Source organism: Sorex araneus, chromosome 3 (assembly GCF_027595985.1).
Source record: "Sorex araneus isolate mSorAra2 chromosome 3, mSorAra2.pri, whole genome shotgun sequence".
Taxonomy (NCBI): domain Eukaryota; kingdom Metazoa; phylum Chordata; class Mammalia; order Eulipotyphla; family Soricidae; genus Sorex; species Sorex araneus.
In genome coordinates this window covers 39,805,335-39,818,195 of record NC_073304.1, presented here as the reverse complement: position 1 = coordinate 39,818,195, position 12,861 = coordinate 39,805,335, and the positions used below count along the sequence as shown (strand labels likewise).

At 32.5% G+C, this 12,861-nt stretch overlaps 1 protein-coding gene across 1 annotated transcript in view; it reads left to right on the top strand.

Annotated features, from left to right (window-relative positions):
* Nucleotides 1–12,541, top strand: part of PPM1A (protein phosphatase, Mg2+/Mn2+ dependent 1A) — a 48,850-nt gene extending 36,309 nt beyond the window's left edge. The window contains exons 4-6 of the mRNA XM_055130166.1: nt 4,328–4,436; nt 6,597–6,654; nt 7,548–12,541. Coding sequence (XP_054986141.1) covers nt 4,328–4,436; nt 6,597–6,654; nt 7,548–7,577 — 197 coding nt within the window. The 3' untranslated portion in view covers nt 7,578–12,541. The remainder of the gene's footprint in view (nt 1–4,327; nt 4,437–6,596; nt 6,655–7,547) is intronic.
* Nucleotides 12,542–12,861: the final 320 nt, after the last annotated feature.

Sequence of the window (12,861 nt, the reverse complement as noted above, 5' to 3'; positions counted from 1 at the left end):
CCTCAACACAATCAAACTTTAACATTCTAGCTTTAGTTTTTTACATGCCTTTGACATTTAGTATTTAGTGTGCAAAAGTGTGCAAAAGGGCATTTCTGTAGTAGCTGTTTAGTTGTATGTGATTGTCTTATACATTAGAACTAGTGCAGTCCTGTACTTTCTGTTCAGGATATGTTTGTTTAAAAAAGCTAAAAGTGTCTGTATGCTTTAAAATCCTTGATGAATTCATTTCATTAGCTTGAGTACTTTTATGCCAGGAAAACTTTACTTGTGGTTTAATTATAAGCAGATCATTTATGATGGTGATAATTTGAGTACCATCTTTCTATGTAAAGAAAGATATATGTATGTATAAATTTAAAACACTTCTTTGAAAAATATCTTTCAGATCACAGTCTGGTTATTAAAAATTTTCATGTGCCACAACTTTTTAAAATACATTTTAAACTCAAGGCTCTTGCCTTAGCATAAATTTTCTCACCTAAACAACGTAGATATGAATAGAAGCTATACTTGGTTTCTACCTGGCAGGAATGTTTTGTTTTGTTTTCTTTTTGGGTCACACCTGGCAATGCACAGGGGTTACTCCTGGCTCTGCACTCAGGAATCACCCCTGGCAGTTCTCAGAGGACCATATGGGATGCTGGGATTTGAACCCAAGTCGGCCGCGTGCAAGGCAAATGCCCTACCCGCTGTACTATTGCTCCAGCCCCTCTACCTGGCAGGAATATTAAAGCTGAAAAAGATCAAGAAGTTAGCAATTCAGAAGTATATTTGTCTTAATTTGCAAATTATTTTAAGAAAAATAGATATTTGTAAGTCGTGTATAATGCTTTCAGATACTTCACAAAATCTAAGTGATCTTTGATGCAGCTATTCATCCTCTCCAGAAAATTCGAGCTTACTGCGTATATGCAGTAAGCATGTAGATTACACAGTTTCTTTAAGCAGAGAAACTTGACATGCCTATTTAGTGTTAAAATATATTTGGGACTCCTACTGTTATTAATATCACATTAAAGACCTCTAATAGCATGTAAGCACTGTACATTATTGTATTTGTTGTGCTTGCATTATAAAATTAATACGCACTTTAATTTTACTTTCTCTTTTCTGCTATTTGTTATTAATTTAAATTTAATATTAGAATCATGATTTGTTTTTATTTTTAGTGCTATCTATAGCTGCTATTTTGTTTTTATTTCTTTCCCTCACTGGTTAGTGATACCTACATAGCTTGTATATGTACTGTTTAATTATTTCATTCTTTGAACATACTACTCAATTTGTTTCCTTCATGTTACCAAAGGACTTGGAATTTTCCTATTTTAATAAATCGTTGCAGTCTAAATTACAAGTATATATAACATTTTTGGCTCTACCAAGATATATCACATTGTTGGCTAATGGAGCAATAGGAAACAAAAGATTCTATATTGGGATAAGTTGATATTTTTAATTTATTGGTACTTAAAAGTTACTTGGGCATAAATGCTTTACTGACTTAAAGAAATAAAGAGTAAGTACATGAATTTTATTTACTTGGAAGTGGAATCAAGTTTTAGAAATGCTATTTTCCTCTTTAATGTGCACTTTTTAAGTTTTTAGAGCAATTCTAAATAATGACTTTAAGATACATAATTTCATGTTACAGTATTAAGTTTTACATTTACTATTATAAAGCAGGAATTTCCTATTGAACAGTTTACATCAATACTCAGTATTTTTGATATGCTGTTGTTATGCTTGTGCTATCCAGTTGGAAATTTGTCATAAATTTGATATTTTTTGAGGTAGGTTTGATGAGACTGAAATCACAATAGATATTACATTAATTAAAAAATTGCTGCTATATTTAAAAATAGAAAGAATGTAACTATTTGTATTGTGAAATTGTTACATGTCTTAAACAGTAAAAATACTACATTCAGCTTCTTAAACAAGTACCAAATACCTTTTTCTTCTTTTTCTTGTGTAAATACATGCCTACACTAAATTGATGTGATCTACTAAACCACATTTTATTTGCTCTAAATGCTATTTGATTTCACTCAGTAAAAAAAGCCTCGCTGTGTAGCTCTGCTCTTTTGTTCTGTGCCCTTCTAATATTTGACTCTAGGGTTGTGAAAAGCTTATATTTTAAACCATATCATTTTAAAGTTGTGGTCCTTCTAAGCCAATTTAATATTACACTATTGTTTATATATTAAAATCTTTGCTAGTTACTGCCCAAACTAAGTTTGCTACTTTGGAAATAGAATCTTTTATATTTTATGCAGAGGAGTGAAGAAGATCAGAATATGTGTAAAAGGACGTCTAAACAAATTAAAAGACTGTATCCTACAAATGTATTTCTTTATGGCCAGAGAGATAGTACAGAGGGTAAGGCACTTGCCTTGCACATGCTGACCCTGATTCAATCCTTGGCGCCTCATGTTGTTCCCTGAGCACAGCCAAGGGTAGCCCAAGCTGCCTCCAGCATCTCCAAAAAATAGTAATAATAAAGGGTTAGGTACATATGTCTCAGAGGGATGGGACACATGCCTGGTGAGTACAAGGCCTAAAACTTACATCCTGAGCACTACTGTAGCCCTGCCCAGGAGCCTACCAAAGGCAGTATTAACCAGAGTGTACCTTATCTCTCTTCACCACTGTCCACTGCACAGCACTGCTGTGGGTGGCCCCTCTACAAATAAATAAAAATAAGCAAGAATAGTATAGTTTATGATCATCTTCCCATGTGGAACAGGAGATACTGTTTATAAAGCCTTATATTATTTTTCTTAAAGAATTTGTCTTCCTGTAATTTTCACAGTTAAAATATCCTAATTTATATTTTAACAAAAGAGATGTAAAAAACATCAAATATAGAGGATTCAAAGTAATGTTTTTAAGACCTGAAACTATCATTGAATGAATTTATCATCAGTGTTTATTTCTATTGTATTTAGTTACTTATCTAGTCATTGTATTGGCTTAGCAGAGACTGTATGTTAAGTGTATTACAAGTTTAGATTGTGAAATTGTGCAGTTTAGGTAAACATCGAATCCCTTTATTTTTGTACAGCACATTTCCAGCTTTAGAATCATGTAGAATAAATATACTAGATGTTAAAAATTTAACAATAAAGGAACTTGGCAAACTAAATCTGAGATCCTTGCTTTTTGTTCAGATTTAAAACTGGTTTTGTTTTTGTTTTTGTTTCCAAAGGGCAAAGAAAAGATGGTAAAATTCAGCTAATTCTGAAAGATCAGTTTAAGCCATTTACAGAAATATGGGTAGCAATCTGTTTTTTAGTATGTGGCTTTAATGATGAATTAATATTTTGAGACTTTTAAAGAAAAAAAGCTCTTCGTATACATTGTTATTTTCAAAGGTATTTACAAAGTGAGAACTAAAATGATAAAAGTTTTCTTGTCCCAATGATTATAAAATTTTTTACTAATATTTAAACTAAAACTGGAACATATAAATATCTTTGGCATGATCTTGCGTTTTAGAATATTCTAAACTTCAAGTGAAAACTTGTAGTACTTAAAATGAGTAGTTGAATGTTCTTTAAGTTGTTTATATTTGTTGGTATTCATTCTGTGATATAGCATTATACATCTGCATAGCAAAACTGCAGATCATATTATGCCCACTTAATAACTGGGTATTTTGAAATTAGTGATTTTAAATGTAGTTGTATGGTTTATCGTGAAACATACCTTTCTCTATCCCTTAGGCCTTGTTCAAGTAATCCATTAAGAAAATGGTGTTATGTATCTATTTAGATGAGAGTGGTGTTCAAGTACATTATCTAATCTGTATATTACTTAGGTATCATTTTGCAATATTAATATAGTTGTAAAAATTATTTGGGCTGGTCAATGATCAATTAATTCCCTATACTCAAAGGTTTTCCTTTATTTTGAAATTATTTCTCTTAAAATTTTGTGAAGTGTATTTTTAGGAAAAGTTCAGAAAATGTGTTCCCAGTCTTAAGAAAGGAATTAATCTCCCTCTGAAATAACTAGTTGGCATCTTATAGAATATTCTCATTTGTACACAAATATTCTTGATTGATAGAATGTAATGCTTTTTCCACTTTTTTGTTTCATTGATTTTTATTCTTTGAAGTTGATCTGGAAAATATCTCATTTTTATGTCATTTTATGCATTTGTTTATTATAACTTTTCAAATGTCAACTAGTTTTTCTTAAACCAGCTTAGAAAAATCTCTGTGATAAATACCATCTTTAAAAACCTAGGCTATCTTTGTTTCGGTATTTTTTAAATTTAAGTTTGGATAGCACTTACAAAAAAAGTACTTCTGATTCCCAGAAATCATAAAGAAGCAGGGGGAAGGCGTCCCTGACTTAGTCCATGTGATGCGCACATTAGCCAGTGAGAACATCCCCAGCCTCCCACCAGGGGGTGAATTGGCAAGCAAGTAAGTTATACTCTACATACTCTTATCTCATAGGTGTCCTTTAGTCACATGTTTGTTTGTGTACTTTATAAAATGATGCAGTATTGTTTATTTCTAATGTGTAACCTGTTTGTGATTTTCAGTATTTTGTTTCAAATAGGTATCAGATTATCATTGTAACTAATTATACAATTATACAGTCTTTTGTATACCAAAGACTGTCTTTAAGGAAGGAGGCTTGAGTAGCACTGACTTCTTCAGAGTCATATAAAAATATGAAAATCAAGCAGAAAAAAAAATTTTTTAACCAATCTACCTAGTGCTACAAAATTCTGCCATACTTATTTTCATCATTATTATTATTATTTGATCTGATCAATTCTTGGATAACTTAACACTCAGAAACAAACATCTTCTTTCCCCATCTGGGAATTTTTTTACCTCTCTGATTTCCTAGTTTTCTTCTTTGGTAACTCCTGCTTTGTTAGTTTGGAATGTGAGAGAAGATAGGAATATGCATTTACTCCCCCCCCTCCTTAAATTATCAAATTTCTAAAACTAAAGCGGATGCTTTAAACAATTTTATATACAAGGCTTAAAACATTTTTTGTCTCAGGTAACTATAATTGATCTACAAAGATATTGTCTGATGTTGTTGATTCTTTACTGTGTTCTACAAATGTAACCATATTTTTTGATTATGAATGGCTAAGGATGATTTTATTTTTTGATTATGAATGGCTAAGGATGATTTAAAAAGTTTTTCTAGTATGAACTTCTATGAAATTATGTTGCTTCAAATTAATTTTGGAAGCAGCAAGACTCAGTTAAAATTCCACTATGGGGCCCAGAAAAAGAATACAGGAATTAAGGCATTTGTATTCAGACCACCTGGTTTGAATGGCCACACTGCTCATGAGCCCCTGAACACCTCCAGGAGTGACTCACATTTAAAAATAAAATTTTTGTTGTGGATTTGTTTAACTAAATATTATGCCAGAAACTAATTCCTGATTTATATGTCATACTTCACATGTCACTTTTAATAGAGCTTTTTAAAAGAAACATTATGAAAAGTAAAAAATTAAATGGTGAATATAAATTGTTTTACCATAATATATTGAAGTTACTTAGCATTAAAACCAATAGTGAACTTCTAACCAGAATGTGTTAGTATTTTGTCTTAAGAAATGTGCCATTGGGCCAGAAAGATACCACCGGGGTTTAAGGCATTTGTCTTGCATGCTGCTGACCTTAGTTCACTTTTCAATATAGCATGATCCCCAGAGCACAAAGCAGGTAGTAGTCCCTAAACACTGGCAGCTATAATCCAAACCCTCCACCACCAAAATATACAAAATTAATGCATGCACAGTTGTTGCTAATTCATAACCCATGTACACCATTTCAAGTAAAAGTATATAATAGACTTTAGAAAAATCAAAAACCAGGCCAGAGGAGCTGGAGCAATAACACAGCGGGTAGGGCGTTTGCCTTGCAACTCAGCCGACCCGGGTTCGATTCCTAGCATTCCATATGGTCTCCCAAGCACAGCCAGGAGTAATTCCTAAGTGCAGAGCCAGGAGTAACCCCTGAGCATCGCTGGGTGTGACCCAAAAAAGAAGAAAAAAAAAAAACTGGCCAGAAGAGTATATTGGGTAAGGTGCTTGCCTTGCATGTGGCCAACCCAGGTATAATCTCTGGGACTTAGTTTGGTCCCCAGAGCCCCACCAGGAGTAATCCCTGAGCACAGATTGAAGAGTAAGCCTTAAGCACTACCAGGTGTGGCCCAAAACACAAAGAAGAAGAAAGTCCATGTAGACCAGAGAGTACAGGAGATATAAGGTGCTTCCCTTGCATGCAGTTGGGCTGTGAATTTGGTTTGAATCCCTGGCACCTCCATGCACTTCTGTATGTGACTCCCAGGAAAACAAAAACAAAATAAACAAATCCATGACTTTCCATCTTCTACTAATTGGGTTAGTGGAGTATTATATTTTAATGTAAATTCACTTCTACTTTCACAACTGGGGTTCAAAATCTCAAAATTCAACTTGCTTATTGACAGAAAAAGAGCTTTTTAAAGTGTAAGAAATTTTTGGTGGCTAATGAACACTTGACTATGAATTACCAATTTTGTGCTCTGAAGAATTAACTTTCTGTATTTTCTGTTAAATTTAGGCGGAATGTAATTGAAGCCGTTTATAATAGACTGAATCCTTATAAAAATGATGACACTGTAAGTAGTATTTTAGTTCCTCTTGATTTCCCATCCCCTCCACTCTAAATGCATATCCTTCCTACCTGTTTTTGCAGAGATGTTCACTGCACCCACTCTTTTACACAAACCCTTGGTTGATTGCTCTGAACTCTGCACTACAGTTCTAGTGATTGAGGACATAATCATCGTGAGTGACCACCTCTCAAAAAGAAGAAAGTTCTTTGAATTAATTCTGATTTTTAAAGCCTCTACAAGCAATCAACTTCAGAAGGTTTGCTTTTTGAAGTTAGGAAGAATAACTGAATTTTGTAAGCAACTGCAACAATTTCAGTATGCCTATTTCCACTACATAGTTTTTATGGTTGGAAAAATTTTCCCCAAGATCCCTGAGTAAATACTTCATTTAAATGAGAGAATTCTATTCAGATTTAAAAAAAACTTAATTTGAATAGTGTCGTATACTTAAAAATTAAGTTTCTTGTTGTAGCCTGATAACTTAAAATCATTTGGGCATAGCTCTTTCATATACATTTTTTATATTGCATTATAAATCTTCCTCGAATCTTATATTGAGGTCTTGATCTTGTCTTACATCATAAAAGTTTTTTGTGAAATTTGAGTTTTCTTGAAGAAAAACATTCTTTCCTGTAGTTTTACTGATTTAGAAATATATTTTGTTACCTCATGATTTTGTATTTATATTTTATTCCAAAACAGAGAATGATTAAAAATTCTTTGAATAGATTATTGATACTTCATATACATGAACACACATACTACATATTTTATAAAACGTTACAAAAGTCAACTCTAAAAAAATCATATAATTCTACATTTCCAAAAAGTTAAGTATTTTGACACCTCTGAACTTTAACTTAGTTCCTTGTTTTATTTTGTTTACTTTTGTAAAGGACTCTGCATCAGCCGATGACATGTGGTAAAACTGCTCATCTAGCCATGGAGTTTGCCTTCACCTCCAAGGGAGTGTACAGCTCAGCTTCATTGAACCTTTTAAATATCCATTCTCAACTTTAAAGAAGGGCATGTGACCGGTGAGAGTGATCACACCAGAGAACTTCAGCAGTGCAACAGCTAGCCCAGAACTGATTTTTTTTTTTGTAAATTTGAGACTTATGTAAACGTGATTTCAAACCATAATTCATGTTGTAAATCAGACTCCAGCAATTTTTGTTGTATGATTTTGTTTTTTTTTTTGTAAAGTGTAATTGTCCTTGTACAAAATGCTCATATTTAATTATGAACTGCTTTAAATCACTATCAAAGTTACAAGAACTATTTGGCTTGTTGTGTGATGCAACAGATAAATAGCCCTTCAAGTCATGTGTCCGGACTTGGGTGGTACAGGGAGAGCAGCAGCCATGTATGTCAGCAAGACACTCAAATGTGTTGGTGATTATGGAGAATAATTCCAAAATATTTACAAAGCTGAATACCCAGAGTTACTAAAAACTATTTAATGTTCATGGCAGTGGGATTGGCATTGTTAATAAAGCTGATCCCTTTATTTAACTGTCTTTTAGGTTGTTCTCTCCTTGTTTGCCGTGAGTATTGCAGGTAATACAGTATATTCATAAGAATACCAATCTTGGGGCTAGAATGCCTTGATACCCTACACCTCCTTTACAAGTTCTTACATTTAATTACTAATTGATAAGCAGCAGCTTCCTACAATCTAGTAGGAGACTGCCATATTTTTGCTATCATGATTGGCTGGGCCTGCTGCTGTTCCTAGTAAGATATTCTGAATTCCATTTTATCAATAAAGCTTGATTTAACAAACAAGATATTTAATCATGTATGTGTAATTCCTCCTTTTACCCTCCTCCCTTTCAGACACCATGCCATTGTAAATGAGAAGTTTCTCATGGGGAAAGATGTTAGTCTCTTTTATAATTGGAAAGTACTGTTACTCAAGGCATAGATGAAACTGTTTCCTTCCATTCATTACACTGAAAGATTCAAGTCTCTGTTGTTCTTTAATATATATTTTTTAAATTGGTTTCTTTGTTTTTTCATTAAGATGTGTATCAGCTTGAATTTACCTATTGTTTACTTAAAATAGTTGTCAAAGTTGTGACAATCTAAAACAATGGTAAGGGTGTATGTGTGTGTTTTGAGTGTGTGTTTTTCTATGATTTTTTAATTGGCCCATGTCTTTAGAATTCAAGTAATTAAGATGTATTTGTGATTTGAAACAGCATGTTGATAATATTTAGCTGTTGGCCTTTAAAATAACTTTCAAAGCTTAAGGAATTGTAGATATAAAAGAACCTAATTTAATTTAGGCATAAATTCCTCTGAATAAGCATGTGAAAGTAAGCTTTTAAATCTGTCACATTGAAAAGACTACTGTTCTGTGCCCATCTGTATTTTTTTGTCTTTTTAGGTTAAATATTGTATTTACCATCATGTAATTTAATTACTCACTAGACAGATTGCCCTCTAGAAAATTAAGTGTAAGATTAAATACAACATTGAATACAGAATCAAAGTTTTGTGTATAAAAGGTAGTGTAATCAATTTTGTTATATTTGTTTCTTCCCTAACTTAGAAATACACGTATTTGTATATATAGCCTTAAATCTCATGTAAAGTTAGGGAAGTAGTGGAAAAAGTAATGTGAAGTGTCTCAGATTTAAGTAGTTACCAGCAAAATTTTTCATTATCCCCTTTATTTGTGAGGTGACTAAATGTAACTTAATTGTATTTAATTTATATCTTAATCCAGCATGAATGAAGAAAAAACAAGTACTATTTATATTTAGGAGTCCATAACAGTTGGAATTACAGAACTAATTCCATATTTGCAAATAAATGCTTAATGTCTAAATCTGTGGTAGAGTGCAAAGTATGATAATGTTCTAAGTTATAGCTTTACAAGCATCTGAACATGTATTTAGTGAATACCAGTGCTTTTAGTAGATTTATTACAGAGGTAATAGTACTGAAAACTAAATCCCTACTATAATAAGCAGGTCCTTAATTTTTAAGTAGACTGAAATTTTTAGCCTGGAAATTTCAAAACCTCGAATTAGATTTTGAAAATCTTGAATCACAAAACTTAAATCACAAGTGAAATATGTAATATGTAATGGAAAGCTATATTTCAAACTACAACAGCATATTTGAAGTCTTTTTTGAAACTTTTTTAGAGATTAAAATATTCCTATTAATTATTCATACTGAATTTAGGCTTGGAAATTAAAGGAAATTGTTACAGTACGATTTAAGAAGACTAAACCTTTTCCACATGAGTCAGCATTGCCATACTAGGTACAACTTTTCATTGTAAAAACAAATAATAATACAGCAAGGCAAGTCTCTATGTTAACAGTAAAACTCTTGTGTTCTTGATCCTAAGGGTAATGGTGGTGGTGGGGAGCCAGTCATACTTTTAAAGGCACTTTTGCACTTCTATTGTGCACTTCATTTTATACCACTTAAATTGTTGACCTCACCCCCTTTTGTGTGCTATTTAGCATCTCAGGGCAATGCCTCAACATTTTTTGATGTTTGTTATTTGGAGGGGAAAGTTCTTGTATGATGATACTATACTATTCAAAATATACATTCATTTCAATGTTTTAATAGGGAGAAGCTAATTTGCTGCTTTTAATAGGAAATTCAGTTTGTATAGCAGATTCTTGTTACCCTAATATTAAAATTTTTCACCAATCTTATTTTAGCAAGGTCAGATCTCTTTAGTTTCTACTTTCTTAGGCATATGCTTTTAAAGATAACAAGCAGTTTTCAACATTAGCATTAACTTAAAAAATCAAAGCAGTAATCTTATTTATCTTTAGAACTATTTCAAACATTTTTAATGATAATGCATTAACTTGCTTATAGAGTACTATGCAATTACTGTACTGCTCCAGCCACTTAATTTTTTTTTACTAACTTTATAATATAAGATTAAAGAATAAGTTATATAATTTAGATAATCTGATTTATATTAGTACTTTTAGTGATTTCACTATATATATTAATCCAGATAATATCTCTACTTTTCCATATCTGCAAAACAGTGTTCTGGGCAAGGTACCTTGAAACTACAATGGCTAGGTTCCTACTCTCGAGTTTACATTTCAAGTTGAACTTACGATGCAGTTTATGTTATAACTGAATTACTTATCAAAAATGTTTTTATTGCTCACCTGTTTTCTGTCTGCCCGATTCTTTACTGTGTAAAGCAGGTCTGTGCCCTAAAAGAACTCATGTGCTTCCTTTATTCACTTTGAAAATTATTTTCCTCTATTCTCCCCAGTTAAAACTATTATTCAAAATAAAACTTTGCTCAATGTAAGAATAAAGTTGAACTGATGCAACTTAGATCTATTTAGTATGCTCAGATTGCCTATTACAAATGACCTTTACTCTTACTTCTGACAGCATCAGTCAATGAAATTGGTAATGAATAATTTCAAATTCTCAGCCCCGGAAACATTATGTGGAGTTTAGATATAGGCATTTAAACTAGCTCTGTGTGTGTGTGTGTGTGTGTGTGTGTGTGTGTGTGTGTGTGTGTGTGTGTGTGTGTGTGTGTGTGTGAGAGAGAGAGAGAGAGAGAGAAAAATAATTTTCAAAAAGGTGGGAGTGTGGTCATTTTGTGAAGCTTTTGTAAAAATTTTAAAAAGCGCATTATTAAAAACAGGATACTATGATTATTGATGAAATAAGGTGTACATGTATATAAAACATTTAGAAGTTCTTTTCCTGAAAATACTGCCAGTGTTTCTATCCAGTCTTAGCCATATGATTATGTTTTACTTTTTTAAAAGTAAGTTCACTGCCCATCTTTACTGGACAAATCTGTATGGGAGTTCAATTTGCATTTTCTAGTAGAATTGATAAAATTGGGTACTAGTTCTCTTTTTCCAATTTGGCATTTCATGGCATATTAAAAAGTTGAAAGATTTATGCCGTTAATGCTTTGATTGGTATTTATGTTAGGATTTGGCATTAGAAAATATTATATAAATGTATCAGTATATAAATGTTTCCTGAGGTCTTTCTTTGAAGGAATCTTAGATTTTCATCTGCTTTTGCTTGCAGATACTGTGAAATTACCATTTTTAATTGAGTGATTGAGTCTTCCTATTCGTTTTTCTTTTAGGCATTTGGAAGATGGTATTCAACTTTTTATACAACTGATTTTATTCTCTTCATTAATGTGCCACGAATTTGGGGGTTTTAATTTGTTTTAATTTGTTTTAAATTATACATTGCCTAAGTATATGCTTGAAATATTTATAAGAATACAATTTTTAAATATATAATACTGTATTGTATTGGCAGAATTATCTCAGTTAAATGTTAATTATTATTGACAGTGCTATATAGAAATGATGAAAAGAATTTGTTTGACTGTCAAATGAACATTTCTACTTTTGTCCACCTACATACAAATTTTGTCTTACCTGCATTTTTATTAAGCAACTGGCTTCTGCTCTCATATTTTATTACCAGCAGGTAGGAATTACCAATTTTTGAAACTAGATGTAATTTATTTACACTTTTACTAGATGGGGAGAAAGGCTTTGTTTAAATTGATATAGCAAAGGTAACAAAGTGACTTTTTTTCCCCTAGTTTTTGATCTTCCAGTTCTGTGGTCTTTAACCAGCAGTGTCAGGGATTGAACCTGGGCTTTTTATATGTGAGGCATGTACTGCACTCTCTCTCCAAACCCTCAAATATTTTTTCTTTTATCCTGCACAAAATGTTTCATTCCCTGTACTGCCTTCTTGGTGCTCTCTCTTTCTCTTCCTCCCCCTCTCCCTCTCTCCTCCCCTTCCCTCTCCTTTTTCCCTCTTTCCCTCTCCCCTCTTTCTCTCTCCTCCACACACACACACACACACACACACACACACACACACACACACACACACACACACAAATAGGCCAGTTCCATTTTCTTGAGTAAGAACGCTTACTGCATAACCTCATCAAAGTCAGATTAGTACTGTGTAAAACTGGGCAAAAACTTACATTTGAAGTAGTAGAAGGGGGGGCCAGTATGGAAGACTGCTGAATGCTCTTAATTATTTAGAAAACCATAAAGATTTTTAAAGACCCTACTATATATGGTTAACTGTCAGTGTATCACATAAGCCAGCAGGAACTAACATTTTCTTGTGATAATCTGAATTTTGTAGCAAAGGGGATGATAAAATTACTGCTTCAGCACAACAGTTGAGAAAAAT